The sequence below is a fragment of the Eulemur rufifrons genome, chromosome 3 (genome assembly GCF_041146395.1).
Source record: "Eulemur rufifrons isolate Redbay chromosome 3, OSU_ERuf_1, whole genome shotgun sequence".
Classification (NCBI taxonomy): Eukaryota; Metazoa; Chordata; class Mammalia; order Primates; family Lemuridae; genus Eulemur; species Eulemur rufifrons.
In genome coordinates, this window is record NC_090985.1 from 2,863,735 (window position 1) to 2,888,723 (window position 24,989).

Here is a 24,989-nt window from a genome sequence, read left to right on the forward strand (position 1 = left end):
AACTTGCCCACTATAAAATGATGAGGTAACCAAAGAACTAGTATTTGAACTCAAGTGAGTTAGCTTAACCACAATGTCATGTTACATTTCAGACATTAAGTGCAACTGAGAAAGCTTGTTGGGGAAGGTAGGGTTTGTGTTCATCCTTCAAGAGCAGGAAGAATGTCAGTTGCTCGTTATGGAGGAGGAAAGAATTTGAACAAAGGGAAAAGGGAACCGTGCAGGGAATGTTTGGGGAGAAGCAGGTGTACTAGGACCATTCGGTGGCCGCTGGCCTCTAGGGGAACACAAGATAGCTCTCCCACCTACCTTGGACCCCACTGCTCACCAAATGTTCAAAACGAAGAGCGAAAAAAACACCCCTCCAGAGAGGATAGGTTTTACTAAACCCAAGGTACCAATCAGGACGCACGTTCTAGAAGTGGAGCCTGGGAAGGCATAAAGGTCACAGCACTATTGGGCTTGTTTTTTGTTGTCTTCAGACCTCCTTCCATAAAGGAGAGTTTAGGCCTGTTAAGAAGATCATATGTTTCCAGTCTGGGGAGGGGAGGGAGTAGATTTAGGTGAAGGAGGGAGGAAAATCAGAAGGATATTATGCCACTGTAGCCTTGATATTCCTAGTGGAATAGCAGGCAAGTTCACTGACGGAGAAATGGGTCAGGGCAGTAGTTAAGAAATAGGTGCTATGGTGATTTTCTAAAGCATTCTTAGGAAAGGGGAAATAAACACTACTGCCCAGCTAAATTCAGATAAGTATGAAATACGTCTAATCAGCACGGTGATATTGTCCTCTTTAGCAAATCCCAGTCGCTCAGGCCAGAGAACCAACAAACCAACAAACAAATCACTTGAAAAGTAACGCCAGGTTGCAGATAGGCAGGGATCGAGTCCGTGGGTTAAAGAAGGACATAAAGGTCTGACGATGGAGCTGGTTACGTGGGTGCCTGGTGAAAGCTAGCTAAGAGGGGTTATTTCCAGAGCAAGAGCAGAAAATGTGGGGACAATAGGGAGGTATGGAAGAACCAGAGGTCACGGTGAGGCATTAACTCACGAGCAGGAGTGAGCTGGGGGCAGAGCGGAAGAGCGAAAGCTACTTGAGTGCCAAGTCGTGAAGAAGCCCACGGTGGCACCATGCCAAGGTGATAGGGGCAGCGGAATTGACGAGGTTGGGAAGTTGGGATATCAGGTGTTAGAAAGGTCATCACAGGGATGTTGGTTGTCCCGAATGTTGGCAAACGTTGGAGAGGAAGAACGGACCTGGTGGCCATGTGTCCTGGAGAAGGGTAGAGAGTGTCTTGTAAGTTCACACATGGTGCCTTTGAAGGTATGGTGAGGGCAGTCTCTGTGCTACGTGTGCGATGACAGCGGGGAGATGGTGCAGAGACAGCAGGGGTAGGGAGGAAGGGAGAAGGCCAGGCTCATCGCTTAGTCCTGTGACGTGGTGGTGGGAGAAGAGGATGCTACATGACAGTGTGGAAGGAAAAGCCAACTTTCAGCAAGGGCAACTGGTCAAGGTGACGGCAGGGGCCCAGCTCGGGGCGACTGGCTGTGCTGGGAGCATGCGTTCCTGTCTCCTTTCTGTTTCCACAACCTGCGTGTTTGGCAGGCTAGAGACTCGGGTGGGGTAAGGAAGAAATATTAGTCTTTTTTCTTGTTTTCCTTTTCTCCCTAAAACTTATAATTTTCTCTGCTCTCCACTGCATGCCATACTAATTTACAATTTCATCTCATACCACACCGCTTGCCTTCATAACCATGATGTATTCTCACATGTTATTCTGTTATTATTTTAGAGGAAGCTGCCAGTATTACTTTAACTTCACTCTCTTCTAAGGCAGTTTACAGTCTGGCCACACTGCTGCACAACCATCCACAATTAATAAAAATCAGACCGATAAGCAGCTCAGACGAAGCATGACAGTGTGCCACATGCTACGGACATTCCTGAATGCCAGGACACTTCACAACTTGGAATATCAAGATTTTGAAAATTTGTTATCAAAGAGTTCCCAGGGGAAAAAAAATGTTAGTGTTGTCCTTGAGTGCGTACAGAGAGGCGGCTGAGAGCGTGGGCTGAGGAATCAGACAGACCTGCGGTCAAGTGCGCCAAGGGCCCTGCAGGCAGCCGCCCTTGGGCCAGTCTCAGACCTTCTCCAAGTCTTGGATTCCGCCTTCGTCTCTTTTTTTCCTGATCACAGCTTACAGCATCCTCAAACTGCTGGGCTCAGGTGGCCCTCCTGCCTCAGCCTCCCACAGTGTTAGGATTACAGGCGTGAGCCCAGTTTCCTCATCTTTTAATGGGGATGGTATCTGTTTGGCAACATTGTTGAGGGGACTGAATGAGACAATGCACACAAAGAACTCCACGTGCTAAGTGCTCAGTCAATGGTACTACTTTTTTTTTAAACTTAATATCTTGCTTATTTTGTTTTGTGAGCTTCTCCAGGAAAGTTCTTGGTAACCTGAGGAGATATATATATACACACATATACACACACATACATTTTTCCCCCATAAGGAGCATTAAAATATGAACAATTGACTTCTGATTTTTTTTTCTTACCATAAGCTCAGGAGGGTACCTGAGGTCATGAATTTCATTTTATAGGTGAGTAATTAAAGGTAGCGAAAAAGCAAAGCAGGAAATGGATCTGGAAGCTGTTATTCCCAGGGTGTCTGTCCCCCAGCTCCCTGCCACCTCCCTGCCACCCCTCCGCTGCCTAATTTTCAATTGCTCTTGTGCAAGCCCTCAACTCATTTGTTGTGACCTTCTCCCATGAAACATGCACACGCACGTGTAAATATACTGTCACTACTTGCACATTACCTTCGGATACAATGATGAAGCCATGGTATTAACCCTTTATAGTAAGCTTATTATTCATAATTCATGGAAGACGTGTCCAAACTGCCATTTTTTAAAACCTCAGGTACTTCATGTTTTTATCCTTGCTGGTTTTAGATTACACACAAGAAAAAATACTTGCATACTTAAAAATACTCAGCTCTTCTACTTTTAACTGAATCCAGATACATTATTAGCAAAGTAAACCAGGCAGTGTTTGGGCTTAACTTCTGCAAGGAACACTCATGGACTCTAATCAGAGGAAACCACGGCAAAGTGGAAGGTGTGAATCCAAGCGAGGAAGCGCACAGGGTGCATGTGTTAAGTGGGCAGATACTTCTTACCACAGTCTTTTCTTGGAACTGTATCTTGGTCTTCCACAGTCTACTGAGTGCTGCTTAAACCTGAGTTCTGCTTGACTCGCTTCATCCCCAGATGAGAAATATGTTGATGTACGCAAAGCACAGACATTAGGACAGAATCACCAGGATCAGCATGACGTGGGCGAGCAGGGACGTTACATACTTACCACGGCACACGGGCATCTGGCAAGATCTTACGAGAGGGAGCCCCGGCAGGTCCCTGCACATCGTCTCGCTGAGGGGAACGCGCCGGCCTTTGGCCGTCAGCCTCTGACACACCTGCTTCCTTCTCTCCACTCCTGCGCCGCAGCTGACGGAGCACTGCAATGAGAGTCGTGCAGCGGCCAAGTGAGCGTGAGCAGGCGACCCCAGCCAGCAACAGCAAAGGCGCAAACGGCGGAACAAGAGGGAGTTTTAAGTGTGGATGTGCCAACAAGAAAGCCCTTTCCTGCGCTTGAACATCCTTCTATGGAGGGTTTCTCCTCTCCTCCCCTTCCTTCTTCTCTCTCTTTTTCCTTCAGTCTCTCCCTCTCTCCCCCCTACTCACTCTTTCCTTCCTTCCTTCCTTTCAAGACAGTAATTTCCAGTAATTTATTGTCACGGGATTTGTTTTTTGGCATTGTAATTGATATCTCATTTATTTTTTAGCTATTTATTTATATAGTAAAATGATTTTGATTTTTTAAAAAATAATGCATACACATTACCAAGAATCCAAGAAATAGAAATGCATAAAAAGGAAAGTTTAAAAAAAAAATCACCCAAACTGGGTATATATGAAATAACATTAATACTGGATAATCATTGTGTATACATGCAATTTCAATTTAAAAATTAAAAGCAATTTTATTAGGTTTTATTAGGGAAAAAGCTAAATTCAAGGAGTTGCTTAGCATCTAATTTTTACCATGATTAATTCCCAAAAGAACACTCTAAAGTTAGGAAAGAAGATTAAAGGAGTCAACAAGAGATTTGGATAGTTGTTTTTAATGACATATTTTGACTGAAGAGAGTATCTGTTGACTTGCTGTTAAGAAGGATGAAGAAATAAGCCTCAATTCCCCCCACCTCGCCTCTCTAAACTTCTGATTAGTTTTCATTGTATTATTTAGGTAATATCAAGATCTCTGATATTTATGTTCTGTTCTGGGATGCAATTGCCAGTTGATTAGTCTTAATTCCATACTTACATAAATTTTTTCATTACTCATCTTTCATCTTTTTTTTTTTTAACCAGGTCTATGCACTCCTGGATTCCTTATTTTGAGTCCTCTTTGTGTCTCAGCTCAGCCCTGTGGTTTTCAAGAAGGGCTTATCAGCACGGCATTCCTGGACTCCTCCCTGTTGCCTCTCTACACAAAGAGCAACTGCGATGAGAAGTTCCAGGGTCCTACGCTCCTTCCCCAAGAACTGTGTAGATGCTGCTCTGTCATCTGGATTGAACGCTCCTGTGAAGGCGGGAGTTTTGTTCAGGTGTTTGCCTTTCTGTTTAGAGGCCTGTGCCTTCCTTCTTTACCTGTGAAGCTCAGCACCATACCAGGCTGAGAGGGGTCGTATTTACTCCACACAGGGTTGTGCCATTATGACTTGCGGGAAAAAGCTTTTAATAAAGAGAATTAATTACCCTGATTTGATCTCTGGACATTTTTCTACTCCATTTGTTTTATTCTTCTCAACAAATGCCAATTATGCTCATGTTTGACTTCCTTTGTTTTCCATGTCCTTCGTTGCCTCTCAAAACCATTTTACATCTTTGCTCTTTTCCATATCATTTTATATGATTGACTCCAGCCTCTGCACCGTATCTGTTTTCAGTCATTTTCTTTGTTGTCGTTGTTGTTGCTTGTAACATAATTTTTGTGTCTGCTATTTTTATATCTGCTCTTTTTAATTTTTCTCGTTTTTCCCCCTCAGCTGTTCCAGTTGTCTTTTCTTTCTTCCTGTTGTCTTATCTTTTTTTTGAGCTCAAACCTCACTTGTAAGCACTTTTCCCTACACATGATGAATACAATTTTTTTGGGAACACGGAGCCTATTTGTCGGGACTTTTCTCTGGGAACTATCTCTGGCACATTGTCCACCTAACACTTGCCTTATGCTCCTTGCCCCACACCCAGCTGCCTCCCTCTCCTCCCATGTCCTCCCTGGTCTTGACACTGGACTCTGCTGGAGCTTTGAATACAGTGGGATGTGTGTGAATAACATGGTGGGGGCACGACCTAGGGACGTTTGTGTCCGTATGTTGTCTTCAACCCTCTTTCAACAAATCTCTTACTTCCTTACCCACACCTCCCTTTGGATTGGGGCATTTCAATGCTTGATGTGTCTAGGAAAAGAGCATCTTAAGTAACTGGCTTCCATAATCCATAATCCAACAATTGCTGCCTCCCCTCCCTTCCCACTGCTTCAGCCCTGGCAGCCTTCCTCAGCCAGGAGGCGTGAAAACATGGTTTCTCCTTCAGCCTCGTCTCCCACCACGGTTCTGCAGGGACATTTGGGGTGTCTTCAGGGCCAGCCGTGGTCCTCGGTTCAGTCTCTGTAATCAAGGAACTGTTGCACAGGCCTTTCAGCACTGCCACACTCACTCCCAGGGAAATCTGTATCCTGCTCGGAGCCTGAGAAGATACTTGTCAGTTCTCAGCCTTCCTGCTCCTTTCCGTCCAGATTTTATGGTCTTTGGCAGGTGTGTTTCATAATTTATAGTTTGGGATTGTGGCCATTTCATTGTTCATTGAAGACACAGTGTTTCTTCCTTTCATTGTCTTTGTGGGTTTTTTTGTTGCGTTTCAAAGGGGGGAAATGGAATTATTTTTAATGCCATTATTGTCGTCTTTTAACAGAAAGCCTTAATGATTATTATTTTTCAGTATAGAGAAAATGTTTTTGTAGGGTTTTGAATAGATATTTTAAAATTACCATTTATCAAATTATCATTTAGCCTCTTAACAAGTCAAATCATCATTTAGGAGTTTCCCACATAAAAATCAATGTCACTTTTTATTAAACTGTCATGTGAGCCATTTTTGTTCATATAACAGAGGGGTAAAATAACTGCCAATCACTGCTCATAAGACACTTCAAATGATACATGTTTAACTGTCCCCATTATGAATGGGAGGACTGTTTGCAAACCCCTCTTCTGGATGCAGGTCCATGTGACAGACTGTGTCTGCTCAGTTACAGTAAGCCGGTATTTGAGTGTTCATCACTCACAGAGAGGGGAGATGTCATAATTAGTGTCATTAATTATCATCTACAAAGCAGCAACCTGATGCCAAAGTTTTTCCTGTGGTTTCTCTACAGACATCTAATAGACTCCTCAGGAAGAGCTCATGGGAGCAACGTACTCTGAGTTCTTGCATCTTCGAAACCATTTGTTTGTGGCCTTCAAACCTGAAGGTCAGTTTGGTAGGATATACAATAAAATCTTTGGCTCAGTTGAGACCTTTGGCTCACGCCTACAATCCTAGCACTTTGAGAAGCTGAGGTGGGAGGATCGTTTGAGGCCAGGAGTTTGAGACCAGCCTGAGCAACAAAGCGAGACCCTGTCTCTACAAAAAAATAAGGGAAATTAGCCAGGCGTGGTGGCACATGACTGTAGTCCCAGCTACTCCAGAGGCAGAGGCGGGAGGATGGCTTGGGCCCAAGAGTTGGAGGCCGCAGTGAGCTATGATTGCACCACTGCACTCCAGCCTGGGAGACAGAGAGACACTCTGTCTCTAAAATTTTTTTCTTTTTAAATGAAAAAATAAAATGTTTGTCTCCATTTTCTTTCCTTTGGTATCTTAAATGAGTTGCACTGCTGTTTTCTAGTACGAAGTGGTATCATAGAGAAGAGTTTGATTTTCTTTCCCTAATAAGTACTTGATAGTTTTGCCTAAATAAACAGATATATGTTTATTTATCTTTAAAAGCCAGTAGTTTTAGTGGAATATGTCTTGATATTGACCATTCTGGGTCAGTTTTCCCAGGTACATAGATGGCAAATTGAGTTCTCTATTTATATTTTTGCTCTGTTATGATGTTCGGTGGTCTCTTCCTGGGACTCTCTGTCTGTTGGATTTTCTTTCCCTGTCTCTTATATCTGTCATTTTCACTTGAATCTTTTTGATTTCTCTTTGATTCTTTTCATTTCCCTCCTCTATTTTGTTCCCTCATTATGCTTTCTGTGTCTAGTCATTCTTAGGTTCCTTCCGCTACACATTCTGACAATTTACCCTTAGTGTTCTAATTCTTTCCTGAACGTTGTCAGCCGTTTTTTCAGATCCTTTTATTTATTTATTTCATTTCTTGAATTTTCTATTTCTGATTTGTATCTATAGCTTTCTTAGCTTCTTTTAGCTCATGTTATAATATTGTTATATTTTCATCTGCTTCCAGGGAGCGAAATTTTCATTACATTGCCTTGTTACTGATACTTTCTCAGTATCTTTGTAGGAGGTCCGCTGATGCTCCTATTTAAATGAAAGAGACTGTTTTCTGTGCTTTCATGGAAGGGGTGGGAGTACTTCAGTGGAGTCGCCTTGTCTTCACTGTGAAGAGCTCCCTTCTCTGGTGTTAGCAAGCATGATATTCAACAACTTGGCCACAGTTCTGAGATCTGTATTTTCTGGAGTCCGCGATTCCTAAGGCTCTGAAAATTGCCTCTCCTTTACCCTATGTTCCTTCTCCACTTGGATTATGGCTCTGACAGCTTCTCCAGTCCTCTCCGGTCTTCTCAAGGCCACAGGCGGGTCTGCCTGGTCTTCCCTGCACCCAGGCACACACGGGGCCGGATCTTCTCTCAGGGTCACTGACTGGTCTCAGCTCTACTTGCTGAGGGTTCTGTGCAGAGTAGGGCTATTTCCTTGTCATGGTATTTATTTTTGATTTCTGTGTCCATGACTCTTGGCCCCCTCATTTCTCTCTCTCTCTTTTTTTTAATCTCTGCCTAGCAGCTAAATTAGCAGTTTTTGCAGTGTCTGCTGTTGTGTGCGATTTGGCCTTACCTACTTACATCACTTCTGTGAAAATTATCTGTCTTTTTTTCATTCGTTTGGCAATCCTAATTGCTCTGTTTTTTGTTTTTAAATTAAGGATTTGGGGCTATTAAGCAGCTATGCTTCCATCAAGCTTCTGCCCCACTGGAGGCCTCGCGATCATTGCTCAAGGAACTATTGTCATTACTATGCTCCCAGATACCATGGCAGTCAACTCCCATGGCCTCAACCACTACTTACATGCTGGTGATTTCCACAATCATGACTGCAATGCAGATCTCTTCTGAGCTATAATTCTTTACTGACACCTTTATAGACTCTTAAACTACATGTATTTCAAAAATAAACCCATTTCCTCTCCCTTTCAAATCACTTTCTGAATGAGCTTCTCCTTCTCTAATTTTAAAATTAATGTCATCTCATCCATTAGCTTCCCAGGACAGAAATCTGGAACATGCCTCTCTTATACTCATTTCCTACCGATTCAATTATCAAATATGTAAGTTACATTTCCTAAATATCTTTCAAACCTATTTTCTATTCTGCATCCCAACTGCTTCATTATCCTCATTGGTTTTATTCCAATAGCCATCTAACGAGTTCTCTCAAGCTCCAATTCCTTCTTCCTCTAATACATTATTCATGTTGCAGCCAGAATTATACGTCTAAAACACTTTTGCATTTTACTTCCCTTTTCAAACACCGTCCATAACGCCCTCAGTGACTGCAGGATAACTCCAGATACCCAAAGTCCTTCACGGTCTGGCTGCAGCCTCTCCTCCCATCTCACCTCCCCCAACTTGCACAGTGCATCCTGTTATCCAGCCACGTAGACGCTCACAAACCTGTGCCTTTGTACACACTCTTGTCACCACCCAGAATACCCCTCTGTCTCATTTTTACACCGTTTGCACTCATTTCTTAAGACCTAACTCTAAAGGTGCATCTTCTACAACATTTTCCTGGGACTCAGACAGACTTAGATATCTCCCTTCGATTTTCATGCAGTTCTATATACAGGGTACCTTCACTGTAAACATTATTTCATCTGTCTGCCTCATTAGATTGTGAGCTCTCTGAAGACTGTGTTCTTAGTTTTCTGATTCCTTGTGGCTGGGGCAATCAACATAACAATGCTTAGTGAATGCTGATTAAATGACTGTGAACTTCTAGGACTATGAAAATAGGGACATTCGGAATAGAGGAAGCTTGTATAAGTCTCTTTATTTCAGCCAATAGGTGTTCACCAAGCACCAAGTGGGATATAAATATGTGCAGAAATGGTCCTTCCCCTCTGGCAGCTACTGTCTAGTCAGGAAAATAAGGCGCATTCAGGTTGTGTGTGTGTGTTTGTGTGTGTGCGTGCGTGCCTGTGTATGATTTAAAGTTAGTGGAACAGACAGAACTGCATGAACTTGAATGCACTGGGCATATGCTGAATGGGTCAAAATATAAGTGTAAACTGTCAGATTGAGTCTAAAAATGTACTATTATTATTCAAGCAGAAGAGTGGTTACCTACATATTGAGTAGTAATAAGAAACTCATAATTAATACCATAGAATAATAAAGAGTAAAAGGAAGGCTTTAGAATAAACCTTGAAAGCTGGAATAGTCTTTTATTCACAGAAGGAATATCTGAACAAAAGGTTAATACATTTGGATCAAAGACCTCAGACCAAGACCAAACTAACATGCAGGATGATGATTCGTAGACTGGATCTTCACCCAGAGATCTTCGGGTATGTTCTAGCCCCACCAAAAACCAATTATGAAGATAAAGATTTTAAAAAAAAGTCTTCAGACCAACCAAGCTTCTTAGACTTTGTAAAACAGAGTCCAGAGACTGGAATGTCTTGAGGGCATTTCTATGCTAAGCATTATCAATAAGCTGAAGCTGTTCATCAATTAGAGAGTGTGTATGTGTACACACGCACGTGTGCACACGTGTGAGAGAGAGACTCTTTCACACACTTGTGTGCTGGTGAATATTTCACAACAGGCTCTTGGGGGCCAGATCCTTGACTGTTTTGCTGGCTTCAGTGGTTTAAACACTCCCATTGTGGCTGATTTCAAGTGATCAATCTGATGTCACTGAGCCCAAGTAGGGAAGAGACCACAGTTGGGTCTCACAAGCCAGTGTGAGCTGGCTCCATCACACTACTGCTTTTGTCAGTCATAATTAATACCTCTATTGAAGACTGGAATGCTATATTTCAAAATCCATGTGTCCTGGACCTGTCTTGAGCTGTTCTGTACAAAATTTCTGATTTATAGAGATTTCTTCCTTCTTACTTAGTATATGGCTAATACTAATAGGTCAAGACTAAAGAGTTGGCAAGTGGGGGTAACTGAATATAGCAGTGAGGAAGTCAGAGATGCTGACAAGGGTTGGAAAGGGGGTGGTGATGGGAAGTGGGGGGGGGCTGGTTGTGATGGAGTGAAGAGGTGGTTCTGGTACCTCCCCACGATGAGAATGTATCCTATACGGACAGCTGGGGATGTGGTATTGGACAGAGGTTAGAGACTCCCTGGAGACAGAAAGTCACCCACAGAAGTTAGAGGAGAGGCCAGAATCAACTACAGAGGAAAAATGTAGCAATGGAAATAAGAGAATCAAATATTGGGCTATTTTGAGATTTGGAAGAAGAGAAGCCAACAGAAAAGACACAGTCAGGTAAGTAGGAGAAATTAAAACACCAAGAAACACCATGAAGGAGAAAGATGGAAGTAGAGAAAAGTGTCAAATGCTCTATCAGGGTATAGAAAATAAAAATGAGAGGAGGCTGCTGGATTTCAGTCCAGGGGTGGGACACGCGGGCTGCAAGGGGCCAGTGGATCAGAGGATCCGCCATCTGGGAAGATGGCCTCTGTGAGTCAAAGCCCCTTTCTTGTACGAACTGGAGGCTCCTCTCTACCTAAGGCTTGGTCCAGATCTGAGGAACCAAGGCAAACTAATGAGCCAACGGACGGACAAAGGTCAACACGCGTGAATAGAGCCAGTGTCAGGGACGAGGACTCTTCCAGCCGCAGGCCCCGGCCTGGCTCGGTGGAGAATGGAAATTCTGGCATGGCTCCCCAGTCTTTCCGTGTCCAGGGTCAGTGGCCAGATTCAATGTGGAAGGACCTTATCCAGAACCACAAAATGGACAGCTGCCCCCCAGTGAGCCATCCCCTGGCAGAGGGACTAGTTTGGCAAGACGCTCTAGGGAAGAGTGGCAATTGGCTTCAGAGCCTCTGCCAAAACAAAGCAGCTCTGAAACGAGAGGAAATTTCACCTAACAGGAGAAAAGCTGAATCCAGCGGGAAACCCAAGCCGCCGTGCAGCCTGTCGTGTGCCCGCCTGCAGTCCAGTCTGACACTGGCTTTTGGAGTCACAGCAGGGGCGGCTCTGCCTTCGTGGGAGCAGTGCACATCTGCTCTTCCCCCCAGATGGGGCTTCTCAGAGCCGTGGTCTTGGCTGGGAGAGGGAGGGCGTCTTAACTGAGTTCAGCTGACCTCACGGAGTACACAGAGCTTGCTCTTTGCCCTGACAAACAGTTGCCTAGGAAACTGCCTTGGGTCCACCCTAGCTTACCTGGGTACTCTCCCCTTTTGTTTCCTTTTCTTCTTTCTCCCAGCAAAATCCTTCCAATGAATGATTTGCCTCTCCTGTGCTAGCAGGCCTGAGGTTTTCTGATGATCATCAGTTCAACACGACTTTGAATTTTCCCTGACTTTGCAAAGACTCTTGAGAAAGTGTGTCCTTGCTCAGAGCTCTACAGGGCCCAAGGACCTGTCCATGACCTCACGGCCACAGGCCTCAAGGACTCTATAAGCCAGATGGGAAGACCATGCGGATGCTCAGGAAATAGCTACCCACAGAAATATAATGAAAAGGGGGGTCACTGTGAGCTAAAGGTGGGAAATGTTGGATGATTTGAGGGAGTGGAAGACTTCACAGCGGAGGGACGTGGAGAGCTGGGGCTGGGACAGGAGAGCCGCAGCAAGAACACAGATGCAAAGGCAAGCCCATGTGAACACGGCAATAGCGTTACATCATCGGTCCGTAACTGGCAACTGCCAATTCAGTGATTCATTGGGAGAAAGGACAGGGGAGGAAGGCGATGACGTCACCATTAGTCTCCAGTCTAAAAGGCCAGTGACAAGAGTTTATTCCACAAGACAGGATAGAACTGTGAAGGCCTGTTTGTTCTCAGAGGAGAGAAGAAAAGAGGGAAGCAGGGCAGGTGTCTTAGAGCAGGGCAGTCGTGCTGGGGGCTCCCTGGCTGCGTCCAGAGACGCAGTGCCTGGTTTCTCCGCAGCCCCAGCCCACTGTGCGTCCTTCCCTTTTCTTGCCTGTTCCCCTTGGCTCAGGGCAGCACTTGCTCAAGGAAGGCATCACTCAGAGCCATTCCTACCTTGGACACATTTAAGGGCTGAGCAACCCAAACAAGGATGAGGGGCAGGTGGGGAAAACACTGCCCAAACTTGTGTGTGTGGCAAGGCAACACCTGGGGACCTTGCTGAAGAGCAGACTTTGATTTCTCCACCCCCATGGGAGGACATGAGGATCCTCATTTCTTACCAGTTCCAAGGAGTGGAGTCCATTTGACTAATCCCTGGGCCACACTAAGTGGTGATTCTGCAGGTGATAAGACCTATGGAATACTCTGAGCAAGCAGGTGGCTTGGTGGACTCAGAGATGGGAAGACTAGGGTGCTAGACAGCCTGGAGATGGGAGAGTGACACAGGGGCAGGGAGGTCAGGTGGGCAGGGCACTACAACAGAAACAGCCCCTGGAGTACAGTCGAAAGGAACGGATTCTGCCCCCACTTTGCCAGCTGTGAGAGCTTAGGCAACTTATCTCTGCTACTGGGGTTCAGGTTCCCCCACCCAGAAAACAAGGCGTCCTCACTAGACTGCACCACGTCCTGCCAGCACTGAATGATGCACTAGAATTCTACCTGCTGTGTCAATTCACACTTGCAATGACAAAGGGTTATTAGCAGTGGACGTGACAAGGGAAGACAAGGTACGGAAGGTGTTCAGAGACTCGACGTGGCAGGGCTTAACGGATGGTTCCACATGAGGGGACACAAGGAAGGGAGGAACCAGCAGATGTGAGTTTATCCTGGGACACTATGATTCTCATATTTGCAAAAGAAGGGATGGGTTTGGGAGAAAGATGATGAGACCAGTTTAAATAATATTGAGTAAAAACCAAAAACGAGTCATTCTGTGCAGGCTAAGAGTGAGTGAGCAACTCCTAAACCTGGCACCTGGGGGCCCTGCTCCTCCCACATAGTCCCAGCCTGATCTTGTGGAGGAAGTACTTAGAGGCAGAAGCAAAGGAGGGGCGGAAAAGAAGGGACTGTAAAGCTGAGCGAGGCTCCTACCTTCGACCAGTCTCCCGCAGCCCAGTGTGGAGGACAGTCTGTCCGGGCGCAGGACTTGTGAGCTGACGCCTTGCGTCCTTGGCACAACTCGTCCGAGAGATTCAGAAAGCTGCCATCTGTTAGCAGCTGCCGACAGGTGACTCTTCGATTCTGAGTTCCTCCGCCACATGTCCTGGAACACTGAGAAGACGAGAGCGGGTGAGGCGACGGGTCAGCCCACATCGTGTCAGTGCAGTGCAGGGCTCGTCACAGCCACAAGCCCGCGGGCCGTGGGTGGCCAGTCTCCCTACCTGCTGCCATTCTTCAATGTGCCAGCCAGGAGGGCAGTCAAACTGATTGCACGCTTGTAAGGCATGGGGCTTCTCATCTCTGCACTCCTCGGGAGGGGCGGGGGACTCCCCCGGGTGCAGGCAGTACACGTCTCGGGTCTGGATTCCAACACCACAGGTCGCAGAGCATGGCGCCCAAGAGCCCATGTGCCACCTGTACCCAAAAACAAGTAGGGAAAGATGAGCTATCCATGAGACAACATGCAACATCAGAGCATGAACCACGCCAAGTCCTTCTCTGGGCTTCCCGACTCCACACTCTGTATCCAGCTTCTACAGCCAAGGCGTCTCCACCAATATGCGCAATTCAAATACAGAAAGGTAGTATTTAAAGGCAAGAAATGTCAGGCAAGTGTTTAAAGATCTTACCCATTTGAGAAGGTTCACAGTAAAAAGAAGCAGATTTGGTCCCATCCTGTCCTACCACCGTATATTAAAAAGAAACTCTTGGTTTTGTTTTGAATAGAGTCCCAAGGCAGTGATGATTTATAGCAGTGTCAAAAGAAATTTTAAATGCTTAAAAGCACACTTCAGGAAATCTCCAGGGCACCTGGCTTCATTATCTGGAATACCCCTAAGAAAATTCTTTCATGTTAGGATTGGATTTACAGCATGTATATAATGTGATTCCCTTCCAATAAGATCTTGGAAAAATCAGGTTTTCTCATGAAACATCTGTAAAAATGGAAAACCAGGGCAGCTGCTCTCGATACGTATTTCCAAGTTGCCTTCAAGGAAGATTCTCCCCACTGACACACTCTCCAGCAGCGTTTGCGAGCGCCTGGTTTCCTACGCCCATGACAACGCTGGAGAATGTTGTTTAAAAGTCTTCGCCATCTGATGAGTGAAAAACTATTATACACCAGGGTTACTTTAATTTGTGGATATTTAATTAGTGAACATGAATTCTTAACTAGTCACTGTAGAGATACATCATAAGGAAATCATTTTAAAATGCTTAAAATATGCATAAAAGGATGATGGTCTCCAGGGTAATTTGTAATGGCATTAAAAAAATTAAATTTTACAAAATGGAAGATCATCTAAATGTTTAACAATAAAAGGCAAAATAAATAATTGTCCATTCATGCAGCACAATGCCAGCAGCCATTAAAATAAAGTAGATGTATAGTTATTAACACAGAAATACATTTATGGTATATTTTTATTAGAAAAGAGGTCATAAAATAGCTTGTAGAGTGTAATTTCATTTTTTATTAATTTATTAATGTATGTAGAAAAAAGTCTGGATAAATGTATATCAAAATGTCGACAGTGATGATTTCTAAGTGATAGTATTTTTATTTTCTTTATTTTTTTTTTGTTTGTTTTTGAGAGAGGGTCTCTGTCTTAGGATTCAGATTTTTCATAAATTAAGAAATATTCTCAGCTATTATCTATTTGAATATTAACTCCTTGCTTTCTTTCTGTAACTCCATTTTGACATACGATAAGCCTTATCAATATTTCCTCTGTATCTCTCAAACCACTGTGCGTATTTTACATATCTCATTTACTCTTTGTGCTTTATTCTGGGTAATTTCTTCAGATCTCTCTTCCAGTTTACCTGTTTGCCCCAGCCCGTAACTTTTAAATTTCAATAAGTATATTTTTAACTTCTGGATATTCTATTAGTTGACCCATATGAATTGCCAATATTTGACCATTTCTGACCAAATTGAAAGTTTCATATGGTTCAACTTAATATTTGGTTCTTTTAAAAAATCTTTCAGGTTTTTAATAGTATGTTATTCCTAGCTTAGATTTTCAATTTTCTGTTTTATACATTTAAATATTTTAAACAAACTTATTTTATATTCTGTACCTGGTAATCCCAATATATGATACTCTGTGTATCTGATTCTGTTTTTCCCCCACTGACTCTCACACATTGTTTCTTCATGAGTTTTTTTTTTTAGACAGAGTCTCACTCTGTTGCCTGGGCTAGAGTGCTATGGTGTCAGCCTAGCTCACAGCAACCTCAAACTCCTGGGCTCAAGCGATCCTCCTGCCTCAGCCTCCCGAGTAGCTGGGACTATAGGCATGCACCACCATGCCCGGCTAATTTTTTCTATATGTATTTTTAGTTGTCCATATAATTTCTTTCTATTTTTAGTAGAGACGGGGTCTCACTCTTGCTCAGGCTGGTCTCAAACTCCTGAGCTCAAACAATCCACCCGCCTCAGCCTCCCAGAGTGCTAGGATTACAGGCGTGAGCCACTGCGCCTGGACTCTTGATGAGTTTTTTGATTTCTGATTACGAGCTCATGCTCATTAGGTCTTTGTGGAAATTTCAAGGCCTGGGTAGAAGACACATTCCTCCACTAAGGATTTGCGTTACCTCTGTCAAGACCAACGTGAATTAATTTTGTGCATCACATAGTTAGCATAAATATAAACCCCTCTCCTACATAAAGGGCTACTTTATATTCTCAGGGGGACCTTTTGATTCCTTCCATTCAGAGGCAAAGCCAAGACAGATACTTTTCCTTGCAAACTCTCTTTATAGGATGGATTTCACCCCCGAATTTGCCTTTTCATTGAGGTAGACCTTGGCTTGGTGTGAGGATCTCCCTTCTATTCTTCAATTTCTACAGGCAAAACCTGTCTGTCAGGCAAAAACTGCTAAAGCTGAAACGTCTAGGTTGCTGGCATAGGCAACCGGCCCCACGAAGGCAATAACTCTACACATCTGCTTCAACTTGTTTTTCGCTTCTGAGCATTTCCCTTACTTTCTTACAGGCTTAGTTCTGCATTTCAGGGTATGTTTTCACATATTTTATCCATTATTTTAGAGGTATCTAGCAGAAGGACTTTCAGGATACCTAGTCCGTTATGTGACTAGAAGTGGACGTGCACATTCACATACCTGAAATAATAGTTCAGCAAGTTAAGCTCTAGGTCGATCATGATTCTCCCTCAGTACTGTGAAGGAATTATTCCTTTGTATTCCAGCAACTCCAGTTGTTGACAAGTTGTTTGTGGTTAATCCACTTTTCAGATGTGGTCACTTTTAAGATTTTCTTTTTATCTCCAATTTCTGCAGTTTCACTGTTATGTATAAATGTGGGGACTTAATTTTCTTGATACTAAGAGTGGATATTTTTTCTTAAGGTTTAATAAACAATTTATTTCATATCTTGCTTCTCTGACATTACCTACATATTTTTTAATTGTCTTCCCTTTCCCCAAATAATCAACTTTCTGTGCTTTGATTCATTTGATTTCCTCAGCACTATCTTCAAATCACTAATTCTCTCTTTAATTGTCTCTATTATTCTTTTATTTCGTTGACTGTTTTCATTTCTAGGTTTTCTAATTGGTTCTTTTTAATACTCACCTATTCTTATTACATTGCTGTCTATTTCTATTTCATACTTTCCAGTTCTTTAACTGGATCTTACTTACTAATTTATGTCTCAAAGATGCTAATAACACTTAAAGTTGTCCTCATATTGTTCTTATATTTTCATTTCATCTGGAGTGAATTCATCTTCAACCGCTGAATCTGTTGATTATTTTTGTTAGTGTTAGTTTTCTTCATGTGCTTTGGAATTTCATTTTGCGGGCTCCGTTTGAAGGCAGGGGATGCTCTCCCTCTACCTCCCTGATCCTTTTCTCTCCTACCTCTCCCCGTCTACCATTTATTTGCTTCCATCTAGCTCTCTAGGGTCTCCAGTCAAGAGCCAAATCTCACATGGACAACATGGCACAGAAGAACTGTAGGGACATTGAAGATCCCATCGCTGGGCCAACAGCAGGTAGGGGCAGTGTCTGGTCACAGGGCTCTCTCTGTGTCTGTTTTCTCCACTTCCCCGTGAGAGCAGCCTCACAGAAACAAAGGCTTCAGGCTGCAATTGGCAGCAGCTTTTTTCTGCTTCCTTTCACAAAGAAGCAGTGAACCTGTGTCCTTTCTCCTGAATCAAAAGAAAGATGTTCAGTTCCTACTGTCCATAGGAATCGAACTCTCATTTGCCCTGACTGCTTGGGGCCTGAAGCCTCCACGGGAGAACCGCAGGTACAGTCCCACTCACCACTCCACACTTCCATCCCCTGCCTGGCCCAGGTAGCTGTTTCCATGATTTTTATACCACATCTATCCCTGACCTATATTTGGAACAGAAGGTGAAGTTATAACACAATCTTAATTGGAAGTCTATTAACGAGTTAGACTATAATTGACAATATTTAAATTCCAGTAGCTTTGGAAGTGAGAGAAGTCACCAACAGTAGATACGTGGGTCATATTTTGATGACAATTGGATTACACGACTCAATACCTAGAAGGCTTCTGTTTCACCATGAAAACAATTCAGCTTAAATATGTAAGTTACTTGGAGTAACTTCAGGATGATCATCCTTTGAGAAAGTTGCAGCTAGAAGAATCAGAGTCACAAGGAACTGGTAATGGAACTATTTTAATTTAAGAAATAGGTAACAATTTCTTATTAACAGAAAACAAACTAAGTATAGAATTCTCTTATAATCAAGAAAAGGGTGACAAGCTGGTGCAGAAACACATCCCTCTTGCCTGTTGCTTTCTGACTTCTTTCCCTGGCAGTGTCGAATGCTGTTAGAGGAGAAGGCTCTCCTCAGACGAGGGGACCATTATATAACCCTGCATGTTTCTGCAAGCTGCTGGCTCTCTCCTGGAAAAAGCAAACTCCATAAATAGCCATCACTCAGCAGTTATAGGATGGATTGGAGGAGTAACCCTGTAAGAGCAAATAAACACGCAACACCCCACCTTGGAGAGTCCAGGCTAATACATCAAATACAGTCGCCTTCGGGTAAATAAAGATCCACTGGCCGTCCAACCCAATCTCAGTGGTACATTTCACCCTGGGGTGATATTTTACTGCTATTGCCCTTGGAGTCAGTAAATATTTGTATGGAAAATATTATGCAACACCCTGTTCCTGTTATTCCTACACCACTGGTTTCTAGAACCTAAAACATTTTTGTAAACTTACCTTTATTTTGGCACCAAACATTTGTCTCTGCTGGGGTTTTTCCAATATAACTCTCAAACTTTGAAAAGTTTATTAAATTTGCAACTTTAAAATGAGGAATAGTATTTCCTTTCACATAAAAACAGACTCTTAATTTTGCAAAGTGGCCAAGACATATTGTCTGCTCTATTATTCTTAGCTTGGAGGCTCCGTGGGCGAGAGATTGCTGAGGAAGGGAGGGTGCAGGAACTCTTGCTGAGGCAATGTGATGAAGGAAAGGGCACGTCGCACATAGGCTGATGCATCAATAAACCAGTGCGCTTTCTCCAACAGCTTTGAGAAACAGTTTCCAGACTCCTTGTTCAATCTCGTTCTGGGTTAGCGAGCAAACGAAGAACACTGCAAACAAAACTCAACCCTGCCTTGACCTCCTGGGCAGGTCAAGCACAGAACTAAAACAAACCCTGAGCCTTTCACATTACTCATGGCTGGACATAAGAATAACTGCAAAAGGACTAAACATAGTTTGAAGATGTGAGTGAAGAATGCAACTATTAAGAGTTCCCCTCTATCAGTTAGGTTAGGATCAGATTAGGATCCTATTTCACATTCTGTTGAACTTCATTTTGCTGGCGAGAAGTGAGCCAATGATTACTTTCGCAGGAGAGAATTAACTTTTTTCATAGTTGAGAAGATCTTTAGGCACAGGACACAGTATGTGCAAAGGCCCAGAAGGTATGAATGAGCATAAGCGTGGGTCCTAGTGCATAATTTAGTGCGGCAGCTGAGCAAATTCCTCATGGCAAACGTGTGTGAGTGTGTGTGTGTGTGTGTGTGTGTCTGCAGTAGTAGTGACAGGAGATGTGGTTCAAGAGTTAGACCCAAAGTCACAAAGAAATTTATATGCTGCTACAGGTCAAATTGTTTCCTCCCAAAATACGTTTAAGTTATAACCTTCAGTACCTGCGACTATGACCTTATTTGGAAATAGGGTCTTTGCAGATGATCAAGAGGAGGTTGTTAGAGCAGGCCCTAATCCAATAGGAGCAGTGTCCCCATGAAAAAGGGACATTTGGACACAGAGGCATGCAGAAGGAAAACAATATGAAACCACAGGGGCAGTGCCATCCACAAGCAAATAGTGCCAGAGGCTATTATTTGCCATGAGCGAGGAACAGACTCTCTCCCTCACAGCCCTCGGAAGAACCAACCCTGCTGGTACCTCGATTCTGAACATCTTGTCTCCAGATCTGTGAGATACTAAATTTCTGTTCTTTAAGCCACTCTGTTTGTGATACTGTGCTATGGTAGCCCCAGGAAACTACTACATATGCCAAAGGGAAGAATGTGGCTTCTAATCCACAGGTAAAGGAAAGTCACTGAAGGGTTGTACGTGGGAGGTTCACACGGTCACTCCGAAACTGAGAAAGATAAAGAACTTTTGCAGTGGTGCCTGTGCACATGGATCAGAGCAGGAGGGAAGCAGCAGGAGTTCATCTAGAAACTACTGAAACAGCTTGGGGAAACAGACCTGAATCAAGGCAGTGGCAGTTAGACGTGAACAGGACGGAGTCACAAAGTATTGAGAAGTAAATTGTCAAGATTGCCAAGTTATCAGAGAATTGAAACCAAAAAGGCCACATAATGAGAATCTACTTTAATAAGGGACTTGAATTTCATGGTAAAGTGGGAGAAATGTTTGATTTGGACTTGAAACATTAAAAGAAAAATTATGAAATCAAGTTATCTTATTTTGAATATAATTGCAGTTACAATGGCAGCTGTGTGCACTACTTCTTAGAATGAACGGAGAATGGCTTGTGAATTGTTTTGTATTTTGGCATTTTTTTGGAAAAAAAATTATACCATGACACATTATAGCTATCTTCACTTTCATGGCAAGAGCATAACAGAATAACTAAAAAAATAAAATAAAATTGAGAGTTTCATCAATGTTCTCAGGGCCTCTTTTCATCTTCTGATATGCAAATCACTCTCATTTGAAGTGTCTTTTACGTTGCCATCATTTTCATTTTCTGTTTTATTATTGTTGCTAGTTGGCTAGAAGCAGAGGACAGAACTCTGGGAAAGATGAGCTTCATGTCATTCTGGAATAAGATTTGGATCTAGAAATAAAATATGCCCCAAGGTATTGGGTTGTATTTTCTTCTTTTTATGCTTCTTTGTTAATGGCTACAAGAATTTCATGCTTAGCTAAATTGTAGCCACCATTTAAAGTCTGTGCAAATTCCAGATCATTTCTTTTATAGTCATCTTTCCAGAAAAAGGGCACTGGTTGGTGCAAACAAAAGGGATGGCTGGTGGAGGGGCCGGAAATCAGGAGACCCCCTCTGCCGGGAGCATGTGGGCTCCTACACTTCCATTTTCTCCATCTAGAAAAGGTGGGGTTTGGACTAAATGACAGCTGATGACAAATGCGCCATGTTTGGCTTTACTTGTAGTAAACAATTTATTTACTGTGTGTTCTCGGGCAAGTCACCAGCTACCTAAAATGCTCAAATCCAGTTTTCATGTACAGAAAACAAGAGCATTTATTGGTTATTTATTTATTACCACATTTGTGAAGGAATGTGAGGTTATTATTAATAATAAGAATAGTACTTTTCACCAAGCAGAGATGACTTAGGGTGATGATGTTCAAATTTTTGTACAGGAAAATACCTGACATAGCATAAGTAAAAGTAACAAACAGGTTCATTCCATTGTTCTAAAAACAGTCCAAAGAAAAGGATTTATGGATTACAGAACTCTTAAAACACCTCTGTGAAACCCTGGGAAGCTGTGTTTCTGCAGGACACTCTGAGCATTTTTAGCAAAGACAGTAGAGACAGCCACATTCATGGCTACAAATATAGAAATGGATGTAACTATGTTGAAGAAGGATTTGTTGGTATGCTATAAACAGCAAAAAGAAAATGATAAGATGTGCAGATCCACACGTAGCAAGCTTTAAAGGCAAGACACACAAATGCAATTGTGGTGAGCTGGGTCCCTGGTTTAAAGTAATTTAAAAATAATTATAATTGATCTCATTGTCTCCACCCTTGTTCTTCCCATTTCAGGGTTTGTGTAATCTTCTTAAAATGTAAATGTGATTTATCACTTAACTGCTCAAAGCCTCCAATGGCTCCCACTGACTGCCTGGAAGAAGTCCGCCTGCTCACCACAACCCTTGCCCGAGTCTGAGCTCATCCATGACACACGGATTTCCTTTCTGTCCAGGTCCTGCACACACTGATCTTTTTCTTTCCTCAGGGCCTTTGCACATAGCATTTCCTCTGCCCAGAATATTCTTTCCCCTGCACTTCTGTACAGTTCCTACTTGTCTTTCGGGTTTCAATTGTGTAATGTCCTCAGAGAGGACTGGCTGCTCCCACTACCCACACCAACCCCCATCCCCAGCCCCACCAGTCTGTTTTTCAGCCCTCATATTATTCTTGCTCTTGAGACTTTATTTAACATCTGCCCCCTGCGCCATCCCAAAACTAAGCTTAAGAAAACAATTCAAAGAACGATGTAGCACATAATTCCAATTTCATGGGAAAATATGTTGAGAAATAAAACTGTTTCCCCCTCCCCAAGTCTGCCTGTGCCTTGCCTCCGCTCAGGCAGGTAGTCATCTGTTTCCATGTTCACTGCTCAGGGGAGGGAGGCGGCAGGGGAGGAAAACAGAAACCCCAGCTTTTCCAAAAATATCTAATTCTATGGTGCAATAGTAGAATAAGAAAAAACTGAGAAACCAGGATAACTAATCTGGATTACTAAGGTTTATACGCTTAGCACGAGTGCCATTTCTCTAAAGATAAAAAAAAGGTCATTCCAAGTGGAAATATAGCCAACACTACTCTCCATATTCTTGGTGTTCTTGGAAAGCTCTGGACACACTTGACAAAGCAGATGTCCTGACCCTTTGTTAGATGAAACCTTCCTAAAACCCCTCCTACACATTGTCTCTTCTGCAGTTAGTATCGCAGCATGGATTCCTCTGGAACACAGTCAGCCTGGGGGTGGGAGGTGGCCGGGAAGCAGATTTCCCTATGCTGTGTCTAGACCTTGCCTTGCCCACCCAGGTGAGTCTGCAGCTGAGCACAGCAAGGTGGCTCTCACACAAGCCAAGGGGTTCCCAGTACTTCCTTAGGCTACAGTGGAAGTGAGAAATACAGCAATGGCTATAAAACTCTGCACCCATCTCATGGCAGGTGTGGTTCCCCAACAATGAGGCACACATTCGTGCTGGCTTCCTCCTGAGACTGTGCAGGTGGAGAACAAGACTCACAGGGGGAAGGGTGCCCACCTCCAGGGTGCGGAGGGTCTGATTTCTAGGGCGGCCTCACTTATTTGATCCCCACCTGCATCACCCTCCTGCCATCAAGACAGCAGATTCTACATTATAGCTAACAGATTCCATGCAATCAAAATCAGAAGGGTCAAGAGAATTCTAGAAGCACAGCTTATTTCCTGCATAAACATAAAATATACTTATTCTTACTCCAGTATGGCAGGAGGACACAAGAACATTCCTTAGTTACTTAAAGTCCTACACATAGAAGAACTCACCTTTATCAAGTAAGATGGGCAGTATAATTACTAAGAGGCAGAAGAGAGACTCTGGCAAAGACTGGGAGCAGGCTCAATTTTTGGCAACTAATTCTTACCGCAGAAGAGTGTTCAAGAAGGGTAAGGGACAAAGGAAGACAGGATCGGGGCCAGATTCAGAAAGGTCTTGTGTGAGAAACCGTGATGCTGAGGTATCCTTCTCTGCAGCCAGCAACACCAGGGACGGGGGACATGGGAGAAACCTGCCACCCTTCCGACAAAATTCCCCAGGATCTTACAGGGACTTAAACAAGGAAGCCGATTAACTTTTAAGCCAAACTTTCAGACCAAGGAGACCAAAAAAGAAGTCACCCTCATGTATTCTGATAACACTCCACTCTACAATCTGAGATCCGAGGCAGGTCAGCGGGAAAGGTAGAGACACATCAGGTGAGTTCAGTATCAAACAGGAGATCAATCAGTCCTTTGACAGATAAAGATTAAGCACCTGCTGTGTACCAGTGTTACCTCCACCTCGGCTCCTGTGCTCTGTGATGGGACACTAGGAGAAGAAGTGCCCTTGGATAGGGAGCAGAAAGAGAACAAGCTGCTGGCCTCATGGTTGTGCCAGCAGCAGGCCAGTTTACGTTCATTCATGTTTGACGCAAACAAAAGTCAGACTAAAGAGCATTCAACAAGGCTGCATTTGAGCTTCTATGCAAGAATCTGGCTGCAGCAAGACTTAAACAGAGAAGAGAGAGCACTGGGGCAGGCTTAGCTGATCTACCTGGGGTGAACCTGCAAGTCTCTACACACAGGTGGGTTTCTCTACAGGTGAGAGTGTTACCACCTGGACATGGTGTATCCAGGAGCACAAGACAGCACGTACCTGGGCGGGCAGGGTTCTGTGTTACAGGCCTGGCTCATTGCTGGAGGACGGTGGACCACATCGCACAAGCTGTCATTGACCGTCTGCTGCGTCTGAATGTGTAAGCACACTGCAATGGCTTCTTGATGGCCTGAAGGTTGGAAAGAGGAAAAAAGTCAAATGACATAGAATAACTTATTATGGAAGAAAAGAAATAGCGTCTTGGGTCTCCTCATTCTTAGACCACTGCCTTTTGGACTATCATGCAGCTGCAGGCTGCATTTTGTGCCTGGGAGCAAACAACTTTGCATTGTCTGAAGTCTCCTAGTCTTTGATATTTCCTCATTTACCTTTTAAACTCAGTCACTCTATTCCCTCCACCCCAAACCTATTCACCTTGGGACATTCAGAAGCATCCTGACCCCCACCCAGCCTTGGACTTCTCTGCATTCCAGATGTACTCAAAGCAAGGTGTTCCTTCCAAACATATACAATAACTTCCCAAAGAGGAATTTTCATTATCAGCTGCTAAGAATAACATCTTTTCTATATCACTACATATGTGCTAAATCTGGCATATAACTCTTCAAAATTTTCATTATGGTTTGAGTTCCTGCTCACTATTACTATAATTAGTAATATTTCTATTGCTAGCAAAACAATAGCAATACTTCCCTGTGCAAAGTGCTGTCAAATATATTAGTTGAGCCCAAAATAATCT

The 24,989-nt window shown here is 43.4% G+C and overlaps 1 protein-coding gene across 1 annotated transcript in view; it reads right to left on the reverse strand.

Moving 5' to 3' along the window:
* ADAMTSL3 (ADAMTS like 3) overlaps positions 1–24,989 on the reverse strand; it is a 277,061-nt gene that overhangs the window by 52,876 nt on the left and 199,196 nt on the right. Inside the window, exons 16-19 of the mRNA XM_069465643.1 lie at positions 24,290–24,419; positions 13,853–14,045; positions 13,563–13,742; positions 3,375–3,528 (exon numbers count right to left, since the gene is read on the reverse strand). Coding sequence (XP_069321744.1) covers positions 3,375–3,528; positions 13,563–13,742; positions 13,853–14,045; positions 24,290–24,419 — 657 coding nt within the window. The remainder of the gene's footprint in view (positions 1–3,374; positions 3,529–13,562; positions 13,743–13,852; positions 14,046–24,289; positions 24,420–24,989) is intronic.